We start from the raw sequence: 21821 nt of genomic DNA on the forward strand, positions 1-21821 counted from the left end.
TCTTCTCACTTCACAGCATCATGCGGAGTACAATCGTGTACAGGATCAGTACTTGGCTCATCGAATTGCCCAAGCATTCGAGATGAGTCAGTTTGTGCGGCTAACCAGTGAAAATTCTGACTTAACTATTCTAGCCGGCGATTTTAATACGGAGCCCAGTGACACTGCTTACCGTATCATCCTTCACAACACCGGTTGCTTGGATGCTTTCCTACAACAGCCACCACCTGCTGAAGGGGTATGTTTCCTGTTCTTTCCGACACTATGTTCTCACAGCCATTGTTGGTTAAAGTTAATTGAATGAAATAGTGTATCTGAAATGTTGCTTTTTCTAGGACCCAACTTTCGGTATGACTTGCGGCACTCCCAGAAATATATACACGACTGCCGAGGAATTGAAAGAAGCCCCTAATGGCAAAAGGATAGACTTCATCATGTATAAAACTAACGCAGGTATTTAAATTATCGTGTGAATCGGAAGCAAGAATGCAAAGAAGTAACTAAGAACTATGTACAATAACATTGTACCCTGCAGTAATGATTTTATACTTCTCAAAATGGAAACGCCATCTGGAAAATACAAAAGTGTGTTCTTTTTCCCCCCACTCTGAAAATACAAAATCTTAACATAATTATTTGCATTCCTGACTGAAATATATTTAATAATAAAAATAATGATAATAGCCAAAGTGACATAATTACCAAAAGTGTGTCAATCGGACCTATTTCTTAATGAATGCTACGAGCGAAATACAAGGTGGGAGGGGATAAGGGAAAGTATGCCTTGGGGAGGGAAGGAAGTTAAAACCAACAAATAATGCCTCTTAGTAAGGAAAGGAGGAACTAAGTAGCACTGGTCAAAGTTAGGGTATTTGTCGTCGTTCTGTGGAGATACTATCGCCATCTACCTACGGTATAATACCATAGACTAAAAAAAGATCCAGAAAAGCGACAATAAATAGTCTTTTATGTGGTTGATCTCGAGTCGAGCATTAATTAAAACTTTAGCATACGAAAGTACAGGGATTATCACACTTTGGGTAATTATGTCACTTGATAATAGGAATAAATAATAATTTATTTACTGTTTTCCACAACTTATGAACATTTAGGCACCTGTTGGCGCAAGTCAATTTTAATTTTCATAGTTCTTTGTTACTTCTGTGTTTTAGGTTGAATGAAATTGATTTTTAAGGTATTATACCAAGAATGTATTTATTTATTTATACTGAAGGATAATGACTATGATGAGGTACGTTTTAGTGTTTCTCCCAATCCACCTCACCTTAAAGGGAGTAGTCGGCTCCCTCCCACCCTTTAGGAAGTAGTTGGCTCCCTCCCGGCCTTAAAGGAAGTAGTTGACTCCCTCCCGGCCTTAAAGGAAGTAGTTGACTCCCTCCCGGCCTTAAAGGAAGTATGAACTTACATTTATATCGTATATCAATGATTTAAACATTTTCTTCAACCAGGTTTAACAGAAGCTAGGAGTGACTTGCCCTAGTTACGTTAAAAACCATTAGCAGGTGATTTTTATATAGTTTGTACCCCCTTTAAAAGTCAATCAAATTGGCCTGATATCTCATTGTTTCCCTAACACTTGTCTTCTGACACGATTGAAACTCACAAGTGACGCATTTTCGCCTCCCGATCCCCTTTCGTTGTAACAGGGCGAAAATAGACCATAGTCATTTTGCCTACATGTATATCTCTTTTTCATGATACTTCATCTATCTTTACTTGATGGTAATGGTAATTTGTGATCATAGGTACATCAGTGCAATGTCGTTCTTGTATATCGCCGATTGATAAAATTCCTGAATGCAATGGGACCTTATGCTATTCTGATCATGAAGCCCTGGAAGCAAATTTAACTGTTTACAAATCGTCTGATGGTACTTTAATAGTTAAAAATATTTGTAGACATGTACGAGTGCTTGATTTCAATAGTTTACTCTAGGGGAAAGGTTTTAGATGAAAATCTTTTTGGAGTACCTGAAACACTTATTTTAATTTTTAAAACCTTACTCAGGAAATTAACCAAATAAAAACCTACTTATTTTTCTTTAAACAATATTTAACACTAACTACTTCTTATAGATCTTATTGGTTGAGGTACAAGGATAGGTTTTTCCAGTTGTTAAAAATGGAAACTTAATCAAAATCATAATGTAGGCTTATGTAGCATGCCCTTGACATTTTTGGTGCTTCACATGTTATCCCTATTTTTAAGCCAACTACTCTAACTACTTGAGTACTATAAACTCTTTTTTGAGCTAAGACTAAATACTGAAAATCTCTTTAAAATTTAAAAACTCTTAAAATACTTATTAAGGTAAATTTTATAATCGAGACTTGAAATTTAACACTCGCACATTGCTAAATATTCATGAAATAAGTAATATTATTTGTATTATTTTGTATTAGCACGTGGCTCTTCGCACTCGATCAGAGCGAGGATGGCTGCTCTAGATGATGGCCAAGAAATCATTAAAGGCAGTTTGAAAGCGCTACAAGGCGATCGCCTTTTCTACATTCTAATGGTGATTGTCTTGCTGTGCATTCTTATTTTGACGTTTCCCATTGGTCGCCTGTTACACCCTTACCAAGCCTTATTCGTCGTCTTGAGAGTACTGTTATCAGGGGGAATTTTTCTTGCCTTGTGGGTCGGAATTGTTGTGTTCCGATCGGAAAGGAGCGCCACCATTGCCGCTAACTCCAACATCCAACTATTGCTAGATGCTCTTAGAGAGCAAAATGATGCAGACACTCTTAGAGAAAATAATAAAGCCTTCCACAACACAGTTTACAGAGGTAGCTCCTCCAACACCGCCACACCAGAAAATACTTCTCTGTAGATATTGCCTTTGTATTTCACAAATTACCAATTTTTTTATCTTATATTGCTAAGGAATTCCACATTAGCAAAGGGATGTCTCATGAGGGTTTTTACTTTTGAACAAGTTTACTAAAAATTATTTCCTGGTCATGAATAATTTACTAAATTGCTCCTGTTTCAAAATCTATTTGGTATTTTGGTTTTCACATTGTTGTGTTTTAAAATATATAATTTATTATCTAATTTGTTCTTCTTGGTCCTTAAAGCTATTGTTTTCCATTTAAACACAATGAATACTCATACACCATCATACCATGGTATTCATTTTGCTCAAACTATATTAAAAGATGAAATCGGAAAATCATTCATATTTTACATCATAGTACTATTTATCAAAAAAGTATAATATTTTTGTACTGTAATTAAGTGTAAACCTCTTGAAATATCCCTTTGTATTTTTATTATATGGTTTCTGAAAGATTCCTCAATTCAGAAATAATTTCTTTGAAAGCTTCAGTTAAATGTACTAATCGTTAAAATTGTCGAATGATCTCCCACAAAGAAACTTTAAGTCAGCATTACTATTTATTGAGCGCTAATTTTTGAAAAGATGTATTCAATTCTTTTTAGAATCGAGTATTTTCATTTATATTAAATGCAAAATCAACATCAAAATGGTCAATGTAAACCAAAATTAAGTTAAACTATATCTGTATAATACAGGTGACGTTATTATTCTGATATATTAAGATGGGGAAGTATACCGGATGCAACTGAGTGACAAAATTCGCCTCATTTTAGCTATATAATTTCTTTTGGAATGTAATACTGTAGAGACTTTTCAGTTTGTCAAAGGGGGATACTAACCCAATGTTATGTTGCATGTGCCCATATTGGCCTAGTTAAAAGGTGACTGATATATTTATGTGTGTGAAGATACAAGATTAGAGAGAATTCTAAACTAGGTGGCTTAGGATATATAATCTAGGTATGATCGTATGCAAGACTTAGAAGGAGGCGTGCTCTAATCGAGACAAGCGTATTGTATACTTCCTTGCTGTTATGTCTACTGAAACTTATTGCTCTACCCCAGGAACCTTTTATTCAAAATTTAACATTAAAACTAAATAATTTTTAAATACTCTAGTCTAAAATTTAAATTTTATAATTCACTTTGATAAAATCAATTTGTTTATTATAAGTTTCATTCAAACAGCTCATTTGATGTGCTTCCTTCACTTAGCAAAATTACTTGGAAATATGTAAATTACGACCTTCAAACTCATAACTTAATTGTTTTAACCTATTGTTTTAGTGTATATCATTTATTTAATTGATTATTAGTTCCGGAAATGTGGTTCATCTTGGATGCTTTATCAGTTAATGGAACACTATACCAGATATACTTTAAATAAATCAATTAAACTATAGTCACAACCTTTATTAAATTATGAACCATTGAACATGTATATTTTGTGAAACTGAGTAAAAAAATGTATTGAAATGCTTATAGAAAAATGTTACAATGGACCAAGAATCTGGAGAGATTCACTGCCCTGGCTTAAAAAAAAACATACACTTTGATACGAGTTATAGACTGCTTGTGATGAATGTGTGCACCTAACATACTACAGTCTTCTGCACTTTTGACTTAGGCCACATATAACTGTGTCAATGAAAACCAGGAGCAATGAGGCTCTATAGTTAAGTTCTTGGTCCGTGATGTTACTAGTCATTCTAGTTCATTGTTCATGATAAAGAGAATGTAAGAATTGTTAGATGTTTCTTTCTAATCTAAATTCAACCATAATTTTGTTCCAAAATCTGTAATATAACAATGTATTTTAATTAGGATTACCGATACTATTGTTACTGAATTCAATGTCTGATGAATGTTTTTGGCAAAGGAATGCTTGACATATAATACCGTTATCAGGTGGTACTGTGGACCAATTTCATAGTTACGAGCTTTAAAACGTTTAAATGAGAATTTATTTTTAGTCAAATTCTAAAATTTAAAAAAAGGTGTGGGCGCTATCAATATATGTAGCATGCATTCATTAAACTAGGTAATGAATTTAGATATATTTGGCTAGCCTTGCTATGTAAACTGTATCTTTTAGTTATATCATATATCTATAATTGATAAAATAATATAATTTCTACAAATTCTAGTAAAAGTTAATTTGAAAGCAAAATTTTTCCTAGTAACTCTTTCTTCCAGTGGCAGTTATGGACAGGTTATACTTGTAGTTCTTTTGAAAGCTATACTTTTGCAAATTTATTGTGTTGAGTAAATCAAGAACAGTAGCATGATGTTTCAGTGGAATAATGCCAAAAATTGTCATAAAGCTCAAATGGTGATAACTTTCTGCTGATAATCCCAAATAGTAGATTTTTCACGAACAGGGTACCAATACTAAAGTATCTCTGTTTAATGAACAACATCTGTTATCATCAAGTATTTGGGTAGTTTGTTGAAATTCTAAACATAAATGGGAACCATTTTATATTTTGTTAAACTTAACTGTCAAATTTATTTTGCTTATTGACAAGAAATACACAAATAATTTAAAATATGAGAAAGCACGATGTTGAGTCTCTTGTGATTACTGTTGCGATACAATATTTGGTTTATAAAAAGTTTGATTTTACGATGTTAGTGGAATAGTGGACACTATTTTGTAATATGATACGATTGCTAGCTGCTCATGGAGCTAAAACACGTGCTTTTAAATAAAAAAACTGTTACTAAGCATATTCAAACAATTTTTACCGGATTTTTAATGCATACATGTACACTTCTCATGTAGGTTTCATTTGGTCAGAAGTCAGAACACTACCTAGTGATTCAAACCTGGAAATAAACTATAAGGTTTCACATCTGCCTAAAATTTACGTGGTCAACCTCATGGTTTGTATCACAAGAGGGTAAAAAATGTGGGAAATAGTTTTAAAACTATGAATCCCCTAACATTTATATGCTACCTTCGCTTAAGAGATATATGCCTCCCAATAAATTAATCCAATACTTGGGAGAAATTAATAAAGCCTACAAGAGTAGAAAAAGATTGGGAGTTTGGTTTCAGTAGTAACTGGAAGTAAGCTGAACCTCTGCGATAGGATCAAACGCCGTGGTGGTGGACACTACATTTTTATTTGGCATTAGTTGTATCCACTGCATAGAAATGGTGCAAAGGGCGTTTGACTCCATATGTTGAGTATGATCTCTAGCCACCTTGACGCTAGTGATCAAACTTAACTCACTAGCCGTTTGCTACTGCTACAGCTTTTATGTGACTTAAAGCAAGTGTTGTATATAATACACTGTACTATGACTGAGGCTGTGTATAATTTTAATCTTAATTATAATAACACCTTTTTGATTGAACCAAAATAAGTTCATTTTTATCAATAGAGATTCTAGTAGATTTAATTATTTTTTAAAACTTTCTTCGCTGGTTAAAAAGTCGGAGATTCTTGTTGGGTGATAAAATTACAATATTTCATATTGCAGTCACAATATGGAAAAAGCCGCCATTTGCTTAAAAAAGATAATGGGTAAGCCTTAGTTTTTCAAAAACAAATTTGCCCTTATCAAAAATAGTGTTTTTGGCAGATGTTATATAGGCCAATTTCCATGGAACTTTCGATTCAGCATCTTAACCTTAATGCCACTAATTTTTACAATGATAGATTTCGAGATAAATATGGTTAAATATATTTTAAAGTAATATAGTCATGATGTGACCCTATAGAGAAAATGAAATCCTCAGGTCTCTTGACTTTTTTTTTATCCTACTCAACTACTTGGTGTGTCAAACTAACCCAGCTAAATTGTCTAGTAGTTATGTCAGGAACACAGATAAAATTAGATCAAACTCTTAAAGGGGATGTAATTAAATATTTTAAGTATTAATAATACTTTAGTAATTAAATATTAAAATTTAGCAAACAAAATTTTAACAGCAAACAAATCTCTTAAAAGGTTTCAAGGAAACCTAGATTAAGGGAATATAACCTCCAACACGTTTATTACCCTAATAATTTTAGTGATCACCAAGCAACACCGATAATGTCAGAACCCATAGAATGGTGCTTCATACATTATCAGCGTTGCTTGGTGGTAATTGTTGAAAAGCTCATAACAATTTGAGAATAATTTTAATTAATGACAAATTTAATAATAGTATGAAGTATAGTTGTTTTGTTATTTAAAAATATATAACATGGAATTGAAATAAAAATATAGTTTGTTATTAATCAGGAGCTTTCAAACCATGGTCCTTCAGGCGAAATGTTTGTAGTGTAAACAATATTGAATAAAGAATGACAACAGTCCAAAAGCTCCATATTATTAATAAAGTACATTGTTTCAATAACATGTTGTATCAGTCTTTTAATAATTTAATTGTGTCAGTTTTATTCAATAACTAAAACATGGTTCACATGGAGGCGTTTTTGTGTTTGTTCGTTTTTATCATTTCTTGTTCTGGCTTAAAAAAAGATGGGAAATTACTCACATTAAAGAAGGCAATGATTTAGCATAGCCTGTAATACATTACAAATAATCAGCCTAGTGTGTCAATTTACTCAAATTTTGCAGAGAAGAAGCTTAATTTGTTCCTTAATTGATTGTCATATTAACTTTTGTTTCTTTTCTAAGAGCTTGCAATAATCAGGAATAAAAATTACTTTAAATTTCTGCTGAAGATGGAGTAGATATTAAAGGAAAAAGCTCAGCTTTTCTGAAGAAAAAGGTGATAACTAAGTGTCTATCATTCACTGCACCACAAATTAGTTTTTCTTTTCTGGCTAAAATTTAAATCCAAAAGATCTCTATGAATAAAGTCAGTTAATTATAGGTTGAAAAGGTAAGCTTCAAGCAAGTGTCGGCTCTAGGTGAAGTAGCTCTTTTTTCAACAGATGTCGCTAGCGTTGAAATCAAATCAAGATGCTGAAACTACATTTTGACCCAAAAGGTGGGAAATAAAAGTATGCTTCGTGTTGATTGGCTCATTTGTAAATTTGTCAATAACTTCAATTATAGTACTTGTTTACAATATATTTTATATGGGATATATAATTTAGGTTAAAGTTCACTAAGTAGAGTAAAAGTGGTCTAAATATAATACTCTTCAATGGCTCTCTGACTACGTTATTTTTTCGCTATTTTGAATTTTAGCTTCCGTTCCCATTAATAGATGGCTCCACGCTCTCCGCGAAAGTAATTTTTTTCAAAGATTCGGATAGATTCATGGCCATCTCTAATAACAGGGGCCTTTTAATAATACAGGTGGCAATGATAGAGCCGACAGTTTTTTAAGTCAACAGAATTTACTGACTGTACTCCTAATTCTCGAAAATAACATTTTGCCCTTCATGATAATAAAATCAAGATGTGGTTTCCATGTTAAATTGTGATCAAGGATAACACCGAGGTATTTTACCTAAAGGAAATACCATTAAACGATCTCTGAATTTTTCCAATAAGTTTTACTTCTACTGTGTTGAATAAATAAGTTTATTTAATATTTTTGAAATTTGTAAGATAGTGCTTTTCTTATTTTGTACAATTCAAACATTAAATAAACAAATTATTGAAAAAGTAATTGGGAATAAAATAACATATTGGACCCACAATAAATAAGGTGGTATAGATTTTGGTTATTTTCAGTGGATATTTATGTAACCTTAACTTTGTATTGAAAATAAAGTAAATAACTATTGACTCATTTTACCGAGTTAAAATTTAACTTAGTTTTTACAATATGCTTGTTAGCCTAAATATATTTAATTATTTTAGGAATGATATGCCATTTGAAATATTAATCTTCTTTTCGAGTCATTGATTTTTGCTAACTTTTAGGGTCTTATCAAACAGAAGCGTTATATTTAGTTACTTTCTGTGCTTTGTAATAAATGCCGCTTTTTGTGTCTTATCAAACTTGAAACGTTAAATGTATTTCATTTCAGTGCTTTGTAATAAATGCAACTTTAATTCCTGAATCATCAAATAGATTGCAAATTCTCCGGAATTGCACGTTAATTATTGGGTACTTGTGCATTGAGAAAACTAATTATGTCACCTTCCCCCTAAATAAACTAAAGGGAAATATTTAACAATTTAAACTTACATTGTCATGCATTTGTAATTGTTTGATGAACTTTGATTAAATTAAATGCACAAAACAAGCATATTTACAGAAAGGTATATTTTTAACAGATTGAAATTTTAGATTTTACGTATTATTTTACGAAGAAATGTGGCCAAATTAGAAAAACCAATTGTTGGTTAATTTAAATAATTTTGAAATAATTATGATTTTAATGATGAAAATTTCAAAATAGATGTACAAATGATTGCGTATATACAATCCTTGTACTAAACCACAAATGGTTATTTCAACAATTAATATATATACCCCCCTTATTTTATCACAACCCAAGTGTTAGTAGTAGTAAGTAGTAGTACAAAATACAAATTTGAATATATTTTGATATAAAATGGATGCTAGTTGTCTTTGGGTTTTGAAGCTTGATTTGATTTGTTAAGAAGTCCATGTTTCTTGTAGTAGCCTTGACGAAGTCCTTTGCTGACATTGTAGTTCAAAGTATCAAGAATAGAGTTAGGGAAATAGAGCATCATTATTTCCATTACATAGCCCTGTAAACAGAAGTTTTTAATTTTATAATCATATCAAAATCCTATCCTATTATATTATAAAGGGAAAACATGTTAGTGAGCATTAAATCTTGACTTAACTTCTATGTACATCAATTTTACAGAAAGTTAAACACTATCAAAAACCAAGTAAAATGACTTGTGTATTTGTTTTAGTTTTCGAAAAGCATTTTCGGTAACAAAGTGGCAACACAAGTTGAAAAAGCTTTTCAAGGGCCCAATAAAATTGTGCCACCCGCCATTAAATCAAAAGTAGGCCTGAATCCGAGCAATTACAAAAAAAGCATACCATTAGTTTGTGAGCAGGGTATCCATATGTTCTGTCTTCAATACCAACAGTGGCCAGTGCAGCCCGGACATACTCTGTTGGCAATGGAGTTGACCACGATTTCCTCAGCTTAGACATTTTGCTGACCACAAAACCAGGCAAAACAGACTGAAATATAAAGTGTGGTTTTAGAAGATACCGAAACTGATAAGTTGAAATATTTACCTGTACTACAATTCCTTTATCACGATATTCAACTTGAACTCCTCTTGACAAAAAGTCCATGTATGCCTGAAAAAAGAACAATTAAAAGGAATATGTTTAAAATTTCAATTGAATCTCGTGAAAGAAGCTTTAAGCTATAAGGATAATAACTAAAAGATAGAGATTTAAAAGAAAAAGAGTGCCTTGAGAGCCCTGCAGTTGGTTCTACCATAGGTTTCCTGAAAACTTCGAACTTCCACACCACCTTGTTACCCCCTATACCAGCAAGCCAATCATATTGTTCAAATTCAATTTTTTTTGTAGTAGTACCCACAACACTAGTAGGAATTCGGGTGAGCTCACGAATAACGCATTTTAAAGTTCTACGCCCATCAAATGCAATCATGCTCAAGGGGGAAAGTATATGACGGAGAAGTTGAAAAGTTTCATGGCACAAGGAGGCAGCGTCGAGGCAGACTTTTACTTCCAGGTCTCTTGCTAAAGTCTATGATTAAGATAGCAAATTTGGATATTGGCAAGTGCCCAGTGTGTCAAGCACCTTGGGCTGGTCTGCGATTGATAAAAAACTCATTTTTTTTTTAAAATAGAGCTAATACCCAAGGCACCACCTTCGACCACATAAGCAATGCTTTGAATAGGCCTTTCAATAAAATAAGCTAAGCTTGCTTAACTTGTTTTTATGTACCTCATTCGTCACGAAATATGTAGATGTTCAGTTCGTTTATGCTTAAAAACAGGGTCCCTCGTCAAATTTACTCTTATGTCCAGGGTTTTTCTTAGTAAAATGTCATCGATACGTCACCCGTGACGCAGCAGCAACATCGAAACAAGAAGGGCATTGTTACTTTATAGAAAGGCCTATTAGTCTCAAAAACTCATTTGAAACAAAATAAAGGGAGTATAGCCCTAAGAGGGAAATTCTAATTCACCTTTAATACTCACTCATTCATGGTGATACAGTCTAGAACTAAGTAGAAAATTCCAATCTACCAACATGGTGAAAGGACTATAGTTGGGAGATGTACACGTGCAGCAGGAATTTCTACTACATTCTAGACTATCGTGCCATCCTTGAGTATTGAGTATAATCCTAGCACAGAAGGTCACTATGTCAACTACAACTCATGAGTTTGCAAATTTTTAGAAACTAAGCCTAAAACTCTTGTTTCTAAAAATAACTACTAGTAGCCTGATCATATATTATTAAAATTACTGTATCATAGTAACTAAATAGTTTTCTTACCTTGCTTGCACTGTAGATAGAAAGAAGTGGAACTGGTGACAATGCAGAGATTGAGGCAACATTTATTATAACACCACGACGTCTTTTTTCCATGTCGGGAAGAATAATTCTCATCATCTACAGAAGGGAAGATATATATTGAGAAATAACTCCCCAACCAGAATTTTTTTTTTAAATCATGATAGTGATTGGTTGGGTCAAAAAAGCAGAGTTAAATTGTACACATCAATAAATTAAATTATACTTTGGTTAAAAAAGGATAAACTTAGCATATGGCAAAGCAAAACCATTAAAACAGTGATAGGACACATGTGGTGATGGCCAATACAATACCAAACAATATATATTAATATGTACACATAATTAAATAACTATTTCAATCGAGACCAATAAATAAAGAATGGGTTGTTTGATTTAAATCAGCGATTTTAATCAAATGATGTTTTAAAAAAATAGTTGATTTAAATCTGTTCCTATAAAAGATTGTTTAAAAGGTATTAAATTTCCATAAATGAGAGATTTACTATTGAATTATTATATTTTAGACCAATTTTGTCATTATATTACACTATTACCTATCACACTCTAATACTCTTCTACCACGATCCCTTCCCCACCTCATTTTTGGTTTTCTGAAAATAATGCATGGACTCTCCCAACCGGGAAAGTTTTAGTTTTACCATAGAAATTATAGAGAGGAACGGAAAGTTTGTCGCGTTTCCGTTCAAGTAGATTAGGCCTACTCTTTTCCGGTTAAAGTTTGTGACGTAACACTCATTTCTTCTGTTGTCTGCTACAATTTCGCATAGATCTAACTCGGTTAGTAAAATTCTAAATTCTAAAGTCTCACAATTTCATTTTTAATGGAAATTATCGATTAATATTATACTTTTAATTTCTTCCAATCATCGATGATTGGAACAAATTAAATGTATAGAGACTAGAAAAGGTAAATTATTTTTTTTGCGTCAAAAGCTAAGGCCTAAGCTTTAAGATTTGATTTCTGTTTAGATTTCTACAACACATTCAAAAGTTCACGAAAACCATTACTTATTAATAATAATAAATATCTAATAAAATTAATTTAAAATAATGTAAATTAATGTAAATATTCTCATCAACGTCCCGGAAATCCTGATTCCCGGATCAATGATTAAGAAATAAGAATTTTGTTCAGCCAATGAGAGTGTAGAAACTGAAATTATTTTCCTTTCTCAATCAGCAGCCAATAGAAAGCTGGAACGTAACCGGAAGTAAATGGGTCTAGTGTGTTGCTTTGAGACATTAAGATTATTTTAATGCCTTGTTGAGGCTACACTTTCCGTTCCTCTCCATAATTTCTATGGTTTTACTTCTCAAGGTTCCTCCTGTGATACAAATATACTTATTTCTTGGAATAAATATTTTTTGAAGTGATAAAACTGTCTACTATTGAATATTATTTATACAAAAATAATAATTACATCAATTAGCTTATATATTGCATTTGCTTTTAAAAAAGTGACAAAAACCTAAAAATTAATTAAAAATAAAAAAATCGATTAAAATCAAAAAAATCTATTTTAATCAAAAAAATCAACAACCCTGTGATACAGTCCATAGGGAACTAAATTAGCTAGGGCTGTGCGAATAGTGTTTTTTTAGGTACTTGGCGAATAACAAATACATCAGTTTTTGGGAACCATCTGTCGGATCCAATTTCGAAAATGTCCAAATAGCAAGACATTTAAAAATTTGGGCCAAATTAACTTTTTATCAAATTATTAGGATTGCACCGATATGGGTACAGCCGATATATCGGCTAATCGTGGCCGATAATATCGGCCGATTTTATCGGCCTAGGATAGCCGATATATCGGCCTAGGATAGCCGATATATCGGCCGATATTAACAAAGTTACCTATCACAATATTATGCTTTTTTGTTTACTCTCGTAACCACCTGTTAAATAGACTAAAGCCGAGTGTTGTGGAAGACCTGGCCTTTTTAAAAGGATATGTAAGGTTGTGGCAATAAATGTTTTCCATTAATTAGTTAGTTGAGTATCGCCTTTTTTTAAATTTTAATGTTTTTCTAATACCAGAAGTATCGGCTAATATCGGCCTCGCTTAAGCCGATATTGGCCGATACCGATATTTGAAAAATTAGCCGATATATCGGTGCATCCCTACAAATTATTCTAACAAATACCAAATTTTAGTTTGAAGAAAGTTTTTAGTGCATTAAAGGATTTAAAGGTAATAGTATTACCTTCATATGTCCAGTAAAGAAAGAGGCTCTAAATTCTGTCTAGATATTATGGAATCACCCCTCCCAAAATGGTTTCTTTCACTCTATAGTGTATACATCTACCTCATAGCTATCTTGTACCCATGCAATTCATTCCCATTTACAAACGTCAAGATAACTTGCAAGTTTAAATTTTGCGTGCTTCGTCACTCGTGACCTTCTGTTTCATAACGCAGAAAAGAACGCTAGGTTATTTGGTTACTAACTTAGTGCCCTTTGGCGGTAGAAATTTGATGTTAATACCAGATAATCTGATAAATTTGGATTAAAATCGACAAAACCAAAATTTTTTAAATGAAATAGTCGGTTTTTCAAAGTTAATTTTAAAAACTAGAATTCGATTTGTCGGTGCGAATAGTTTAGCCTAAAAATGACCAAATAATTTGGTTCAATCGAATAATGATGAATACTTTGCAATGTCCTATTATCAGCATGGTGGTGGTGGTGGTGGTGGTGGTTTTTAGCGACTAGTTCAATCTAAGGAAACTCCATGTCAAATCTTCAATACAAGAAATTTGCTAGTCCACATGGGCCATAGCGTGCTTAAGTTGAGTTTCCATTTAAAACCCCGAGTTTAACAGGGAGTGCCCAGTCACTTTTTGGTTGATCAAAAGATTTCAATAAACAAGACTTACCATCGAACAGGCAACTGTATTTGCATTTATGATGTTGCAGGCCACCTAAAAGAAATTCAAATCAATTATCTATTGTTAGGGTAATGCTTCCAACTAACTTAGATAAATCTAATTTAAATCAAACCCTGCCCTAAAAATAAAAATTCTTAATTTCCCTGAAAATGAATTCAATGAAGATGGAATTAATATAAAATATTATAACAATTACTGGTTTTGTAAATAAAGGTATAGAACCATTTGAAAAATTAACCACCAAATTTCAGGTAAGCTAATCTGACATTTATCCAGTCCTATTTCGTAAGACTAATTCTTTGGACTTCAATGTAGAGCGTCTTCCCCTTAAGTGATATCAAGAAAATATTTATTTAGACTTTGGGAAAATGACTACATATAGATTGATTTTTAGTATCGCTTCCAATGCACCCTCCAGCTTAAAACGTTTGCTCCTTCCCCTAAATACATTAGCCCAGCATCTGATTGGATTCCTTAACTCTCATGCACACCCTTGACATTTTTGACTCCCCCCTCTGGTTAAAGCAGAAAATTTGACAAGGATACCTGACAATCATCTCAACATAGCCATTCTCCCTAAGTATGTATAAATGCATTCTTGTTATGTACATGTATGTAAGGAGTAACTCACTTTATCACCATCTGGAATCATTGATAAATATTCAGGGTAAACATAACTCATTCCAACATTGTTTACTAAAATTAAAAAAAAGATTTTTAATTTTGATCTTTATTCATAAAAGCACTTAAAACTAATAACACAATGAAGGAAAAATTCATAATCTATTCTCAATTTTTGCATTAAGAAGGCAAAACCATATTAATTTGTTTCTTAAAACTTCATATTCCAAGACCCCTCCAATCATAACGTTGAAGTACAACAATCTAAATACTTTGTAGTACTTGAAATAATGTATTGCAATTAATGATATATTGGTAAATCTTCTATTTAAATCAGCAGAGGTTATTGTTAACAATCAATTAAACTAAGCACTTTTAAAACAATTTTGTTGTCTAAGGCCTTTTTAAAACAATGAAAAAAATATTAAACATACATACCTAGCACTCCAATTTCTAAGCCATTAAGCTCTGTGCGTATTGTTTCATAAATGTCATGGCCTTGAGTAAAATCAACAGCGATGACCTTTGTTTCAACAACAAATTTCTTTCCTGTATAGAAAAAAAGGCTGGTTTAAATTCAACTTGGGATAAATTATCAGGGTTCGTACAAATTTTCAGATTTCAAATCCCTGACTTATCCAGGTTATCCCCGATGAATTTTTGGCAATGTCCCCAACCTTTTTAGTAATATTCCTGCTAATTTTGATAATTTCATGTTTTCATAGGTAAAAATAAGTACAAACCCTTATTACACATTCAATTTAACCAGGAACATTTTTATTTCAACTATTCTGAAGATGTGAATAGGGGCTTTATAATGACAGGCTACATTTGATCAGAGGCACTTTCTAAATAACTTGTGCCATCTTTACCTTATAAGCATTGCATAACAGGGTTGCCACAAAATTTTCAGAATCAAATTCCCTGTTTTCCCTGACAAGTGGCAACCCTTTTTAACTTTCACCTACAAGTCTACTTCGGCTAGAAATGAAATGGGGATAGTAAAGAACCAAGTGTTCCAATAGAATTAAACTAATTTGGTTTTCCAATTAATAAATGCACAGTTTAGTTGGTCATTTCAGATTTACTGGTTCTTGTAAGATATTTTGGTAATTATTTTTCGTGAAAACTTTTATTATTAACAACTTACTAATTTACCAAGGTTTAATTAGACCTCGCCAATTGGCACGTTATGGTTATCACCTGCTAATAATAAAACGTGCAGAGTTCCCCAGGTAGAAATATGTGCGGCGTTCAGCAAAACAAAAATTTGGTTTATCAACTATTCATCAAATTGGTATTTCTAGGTTCTAGCATGGGTCTTGAAGAGATATGCCACTATAATTTTACTCAATGCTTCACATTCACAAATCCTAGTGCGACAGTTCAAACAGTAATTTTTCATTCCTGCAGAAGAGAACATTCGTACCTATTTCTTCAGCTACAGCTTGAAGTTTCTCAAGAGTTCTACTTATAAATACGATATTCACACCTCTTCTTGCCAGCTGCAAATATAAAAGAAAATTGCAATTATTTTACAGGTTTAAAATTTCATGTTTTCAACATTAAAAAAGCTTTCTAGGATTTAAATAACAGAATTTTCCATAGATCTAGAGCAAAATCACCTTAAAAAAGTGTCAAAATAAAACTAAATTCCCTGATTTCCCTGATGTGTGGCAAACCTTTTTTAGATTATTAAGTACACTATTTTAAAGACACTCAACTACAGAAAATAAAAACCAATACCTGATCATGTGTAAAAATGTCTAGAATGAAAATTATCTATGATAAGTACTCTTTTACCATTAACGGGTTGCAAAACATTTCGACAAGAATTTATATTTTCTACAGAGAATGATAACGCAGAATGCTGTACACTTCATTTAATATTCTGAAACAACATTCTCAAGAGTACCAAAGTTAGGCTGAGTTCCGTACTTGAACATTTAGAATTAAGAGTCCATTTTGAGTTGAAGGGTTTTCCTACCTTAGATTATCTAGAGGTCGGCGTTTGGATAACAATTAACAGTTTGTTTGGTTAATATCCATAAACAAAAATTATCCAAAAAATAATCAGTTATTTTTGGCTTTTTCCCATATTAAATCGTTTTTGTCCATGGATAATATCCATGGATAAACGGTTAACCGCAATTTTTATGATTAATTGAAATTTTGCCAGTTAATTTATCTGCTCCGCCGATCTCTAAGATTATCAAAACATTGAGGTAAATTCTAAGCACTTCTATTGAGAAAAATAGGGAACTTATAAACAAATTATCAGTGTTCCAGCCAAACGCCCTGGCAGAGCTTCCCGCACACGTTTAACAGGGTTGCCACGAAATTTTCAGAATAAAATTCCCCGACTATTCCCTGTTTTCACCGACCATTTTGTTTAAAGGCCAAATTTTGTGTTTTATATTTTACTTTAATTTAATAAATTTAAATGTACTTGTATTTCAGAAAAAAAATTATTGCCATCTAGTAGCAACAAACACAGCACCCCAAACAAGGAAAACGCAACCCATCGAAAGTCGTGTCCATTTTTCATTGGCTAGACACTTTAGCGCCTGCTGCCGTCGGAAGGGGTGGAAGGGGAAAATTCGGAAATTGTCTTCCCCCCTTTCCGTAAAATGTTCAGAGTAAAGGTTCGTCCAATGAAATTTGTACACAACACCGCATTAGCGTGTTTAAAGGCTAGCTTCGTTCTCTTTGTGTTTGTTGCTCCTAGTTGCAATGTTGAAAAAATTTGCCAATCTTTCAAGGAAATGATAATCATAGAATGTCAAAACGATAAGAGTAAAATTATCTTAAAAAAGTGTCAAAAGAAAATTGAATTCCCTGCCTTTTCCCCAACGTTTTACAAATTCTTAAAATTCCTTGACCTTTCCCTGACTTTTTAAGCCCATTTTTAAATACCCTGACATTTCCCTGATGTGTGGCAACCTGGTTTAATATGATGACAATGTAGAGCACGAATTAAAACTAATGAACTTAGTCAGAAGTTCACCAAAAATCTTTCTCGAAATGGTTATCAGTAAACACAAGCAAAAATAGCGAAGTGATACACTTATGTAAAAGATAATTATAACCTTATGGTTATAACACATACTGCTGACTAACAAATCATAATTTTTTTGAATTGTTTAACAAGTTATCAAAGACACTATCTTTTACATAAATTAAATACAAGCTAACGACTTGAGTGTAATCAATATTGGCAATTACCTCCTCTGCATATGCTTTCCCAATGCCATCTGTGGCTCCAGTTACAACTGCGAGAAAAATATAGAAAAATTATTCAGTATTTCTCTGAAATAAATGCAATGCTTTTAAATTCTTCAAAAAGTGACCAAAACCTAATCAACTCTAATTGTAGTGAAAAAAGCAGATATTGTAAATTTTTCAACATCACAGGAGGGTCAAGGAGGACATAGAAATACTTTAACGTATTTAAAGTTATGTTTTCATACCAAGGAGCTCATCAAGTTTGTCTGTACACCAGTTACACAAGGTGTGTTTTGAATACGTAAAATTCACATATATGTATTCTGTATGGGAAGAGTATACACCAATTATGCAGAGTAGTCAGCGCCTCAATTTAGATTAAGTAATAACTATCCCTGGATTACAAAATAAGTTCACAATTTTGTATTGTCAAAAGTTTCAGGAATCGGTCTTAAGCTTTGACTACGCTAGACACATAAGTAGTGGCTGCCTCAAATGAAAACAAAATTAATTTTGAGATCAGTTAATTGAGGCTTAAGTTGGTCACTCTAATAAGATAGCCAGTAGTTTAAATAGTAGATCGGATCCACAAGAATAATATGCCCATCTTACATAACATTGACAGTCTCCCTTGACATGCAGGCTCTAGGGATACTACCAAGTAAGTCTATGGGTTCTAGATATTACTAGCTAGAAGACATTATAAACTTACCAGCCCATTTGCCCATTTCTTTGAAATTCACTGACATTCCAAGAATTGGTGCCAGATAGCATTGATATATTCCACGGCATATCGATCTAAAAACTTTGAAACTGATTATGAAGAGGAATAAGAAGCCCATAAACTCGAACACGTTAGCGGCCAACATCTCCGTTTCTTGAACGTTCACGAGGAAATCATTCATCCCAAGCTCCGACAAACTGAATTCAGAGACACGCCGGTAGCAAGAGGGGGTCAAGGCCCTACGAACAATTTAACTGAAGATAAAAAATAATATTTTATTTCCTTATTCAAGTAAAACACTAACCTATCAGAGTTTTCCCCGTTAACAAAAACCGGTTAGTCAATTTCGATTTTCGACAAGGAGGATCATCAGTGCTTCCACTCCGGGAAATTTTTTTCCCTTTTAAATGTTAGAAATTCCTCAAAATTTCCCTATAGATTTCTAACATAATATGAGTTAAATTACTTAAATATAATATTTTCACCTAATATTTAAGTCAAGGAATATTATAAAATAAATTTATTTTATTATTATAGACCACGTGGCTTCACCAAAATAATTTTAAATTTATTTTAATAAAAGGAAAAAATTTTAGTCATGTAGTATCGTGTCTCTTTGAGTTATTTTTTATGTTATACAAAACCATGACTTTTAAAACTATAAAGATATTTAGCAACAAGATTCCAAAAAGTATTCCTGACATTTATTCTATAGTCAATGCGACGGACATGATATTCAGGTTTAGGTTAATTAATCACCACGTGTTTAGTAACTATAGGAACTGTGCAGCTGATTCCCTTGCTAGTCAAAAAGCATTCAAGTTGGAGAAAAGACTAGACTATATTTATTTTCAATGAACTATATTCTGCTCATAATAGTGGAAACTTACATTGTTTTCCAGAAAAATGCGAAATTCCCGTTTTTTCCCCTTTTTAAAAAAAAATCCCTTTTCTAATTTTTAAAGTTGAAAATTCCCTACAAAGGTAGAAATTCCCTACAAGTGGAAGCACTGAGGATCATACGACCGAGATATATGATAATTGTATCGACCATAGACATAATAAAGAAATAGACACCTTACGCGGAGTTTGATTTGCCAAAAATATACGGGAGCGATAACTAGCAGACAACCGGTATTTGTTCCGTATTCCTGTGGTACCACGTTTAAGCGACGCCTGTCGATTAGGCGAGAAAATACAAAATCATCACGTGATACGTCACACATGTTCGTGTTTGTAATCTTTTAGGTACTCTGACGTGATTCGCGAATATTTTGGCTGTGAGAATTTAAAATAAGGTAAATTTTTATTATAATTTTTAAATAAGTCAATTAATTCTTTCAAAACCCAAATAAAAAGCAGCAGATGATCTTATAATTAAAAACAAAAAATTCTATTTGCGAAATGATATTTTGTCAAAGGCTTAAGTAACTATCCGGTTTGTTGTGGAACTTGTGGTTATGGCTTGTTATGGGAATATTCTGAGATTCTAAATTGTAAACAAAAGTAAATGGAATTTTGATGAAAAGGATGATTCTACCTTGAATTAAGAATGATTCTACTAAAGGTATGTAGCTATTGTTCTTGAAATGAAATTACCTTTGACAATTTAAGTCTGATGGCTTGACCCTTCATTTCTAGATTTTTGTCCTTCTCTAATTTGTGGAGTCTGAGCTTGCAATATAAATTAATAACTTTCTTAATGATGATGTTCGATTCCAACTTCAGGATCAAACATGTTCATGGTGATCTGGTAAGATGTCCATGCCAACAATATTTCATAATACAGCAAGTTCTAGTTCTTAGACTACATTTCTTTTATAGATAGAGGAATATCTCTTCATAACAACTAAACAAAATTGGCTAAAAACCAAGGAGATCTTACTCAAATTATAATAACATAATTAAACCTACACGAAATGATCCTTGGTCAAAATTTAAAGGTGAGAAGTTAGCATCACCGGTTTTTTCTATTTCATTTTCAACTGGATGTAATTTCTTTAAATTAAATAAAAAAATTATTTTGACTATTTTTACTTGTTTTAATTCTATGGAAACCAAACCAGAGTTGGAATGGCTTTTGGTGTGACCCACCTTTTGTCATTTACAATTTGTATATCCCGTTTTAAAAAGTGATCATTACAAATTAAATCATGATTTGAATGTGTCGCGATTTACAGCAATTGTCCATTGAGAAAGTATTATAGGTTTCGTTATAAAAAGATTTTAAATAAGAATGAATATTCATCGAAATAATATGATAATTTAATCCTAATTATGGAATGAAACCTTTTCCGGTATTGTTTTACTTGTTATTGCAATGCGTAAAAACACTAAAATTAACCTTTTTTTACCAAATAAAAACCAGATTTTTAGTAGAAAACACTTTTTCTATAACTTTTTAATAAAAAAATCACCAAAACAAATTATGAAACATGTTAGCTAACATAAAAGTACTACCCGTTTATCAAATTCACCCCTAAAGTTTTTGCGTCTGATTTTAAACCGGATAAATATTCCTAAGCGTTAGGTACTACATGGCCTAGGCCAAGCGCTCACTACTCGTAACGTCTCTGTCATGGCTTCCACGAGCCTTTGCTTCGTAACGGAGACAATTCCTTGTGGAAGGCAGGACAGATACGAAACAGAGAGCCAGTGGGCGCCTAGTCCAAAGCGCCACTTAAGTTTAGTGGCGCTTTATAAGTAGGAATAAACTATCATATTATTTCAATGAATATTCATTCTTATTTAAAAATCTTTTTATAACTATAGGCAGGATCGAACATCATCATTCAGAAAATTATTAATTTATATTGCAAGCTCAGACTCCACAAAGTAGCGAAGGACAAAAATCTAGAAATGAAGGGTCAAGCCATCAGACTTAAATTGTCAAAGCTAATTTTTTTTCAAGGACAATAGCTACATACCTTTAGTAGAATCATCCTTTTCATCGAAATTCCATTTACTTTTGTTTACAATTTAGAATCTCAGAATATTCCCATAACAAACCATAACCACAAGTTCCACAACAAACCGGATAGTTACTTAAGCCTTTGAC

The 21821-nt window shown here is 32.5% G+C and overlaps 2 protein-coding genes and 2 long non-coding RNA genes across 9 annotated transcripts in view; 3 read left to right on the forward strand and 1 right to left on the reverse strand.

The window, feature by feature from the left end:
• Nucleotides 1-6269, forward strand: part of nSMase (neutral sphingomyelinase) — a 28846-nt gene extending 22577 nt beyond the window's left edge. For 2 of the 4 annotated variants that reach the window (XM_090166652.1, XM_090166653.1), the window contains exons 6-9: nt 17-238; nt 336-453; nt 1767-1892; nt 2425-5585. In XM_090166652.1, coding sequence (XP_090022778.1) covers nt 17-238; nt 336-453; nt 1767-1892; nt 2425-2855 — 897 coding nt within the window. In that variant the 3' untranslated portion in view covers nt 2856-5585. Of the gene's footprint in view, nt 1-16; nt 239-335; nt 454-1766; nt 1893-2424; nt 5586-5649 lie in introns of those variants that run through there. The other 2 variants (XM_090166655.1, XM_090166654.1) reach the window with 2 other exon arrangements.
• Nucleotides 6270-7604: 1335 nt separating this feature from the next.
• On the forward strand, nt 7605-8507 carry LOC149960309 (uncharacterized). The gene is made up of 3 exons (XR_016478608.1): nt 7605-7818; nt 8022-8063; nt 8133-8507. It is a non-coding gene; the product is annotated as an uncharacterized LOC149960309 (long non-coding RNA).
• Nucleotides 8508-9141: 634 nt separating this feature from the next.
• Nucleotides 9142-19158, reverse strand: LOC149960310 (very-long-chain 3-oxoacyl-CoA reductase-like). Of its 3 annotated transcripts, none has more exons than XM_090166656.1 (11): nt 19068-19158; nt 18752-19017; nt 18040-18086; nt 16244-16319; nt 15253-15363; nt 14825-14889; nt 14182-14226; nt 11258-11374; nt 10015-10080; nt 9811-9957; nt 9142-9503 (listed from the first exon to the last, which is right to left on the reverse strand). In XM_090166656.1, the coding sequence occupies exons 2-11, from the start codon at nt 18942-18944 to the stop codon at nt 9351-9353; spliced, it is 1020 nt and encodes a 339-aa protein (XP_090022782.1). In that variant the 5' UTR covers nt 18945-19017; nt 19068-19158; the 3' UTR covers nt 9142-9350. The 3 variants fall into 3 exon arrangements, with proteins under 3 accessions (XP_090022782.1, XP_090022784.1, XP_090022783.1); XM_090166658.1 differs by having other exon boundaries at nt 18752-19002; nt 19068-19135; XM_090166657.1 differs by lacking the exon at nt 19068-19158 and having other exon boundaries at nt 18752-19058.
• Nucleotides 19159-20155: 997 nt separating this feature from the next.
• Nucleotides 20156-20706, forward strand: LOC149960311 (uncharacterized). Its single transcript, XR_016478428.1, has 3 exons — nt 20156-20330; nt 20405-20516; nt 20588-20706. It is a non-coding gene; the product is annotated as an uncharacterized LOC149960311 (long non-coding RNA).
• The last annotated feature ends 1115 nt before the right edge of the window (nt 20707-21821 follow it).

Source organism: Leiobunum rupestre, chromosome 2 (assembly GCF_980474605.1).
Source record: "Leiobunum rupestre chromosome 2, qqLeiRupe1.1.hap1, whole genome shotgun sequence".
NCBI classification, from domain to species: Eukaryota; Metazoa; Arthropoda; class Arachnida; order Opiliones; family Sclerosomatidae; genus Leiobunum; species Leiobunum rupestre.

Excerpts from the sequence above, each read along its gene's own strand:
- LOC149960310 (XM_090166656.1), bottom strand. The coding sequence starts at position 18,944 with ATGAATGATTTCCTCGTGAACGTTCAAGAAACGGAGATGTTGGCCGCT. Across the intron at positions 18,087-18,751 it reads AGAAATGGGCAAATGGGCTG|TTGTAACTGGAGCCACAGAT; the intron begins GTAAGTTTATAA and ends TTTTTCTCGCAG. Across the intron at positions 9,958-10,014 it reads ATAAAGGAATTGTAGTACAG|TCTGTTTTGCCTGGTTTTGT; the intron begins GTAAATATTTCA and ends TTTATATTTCAG.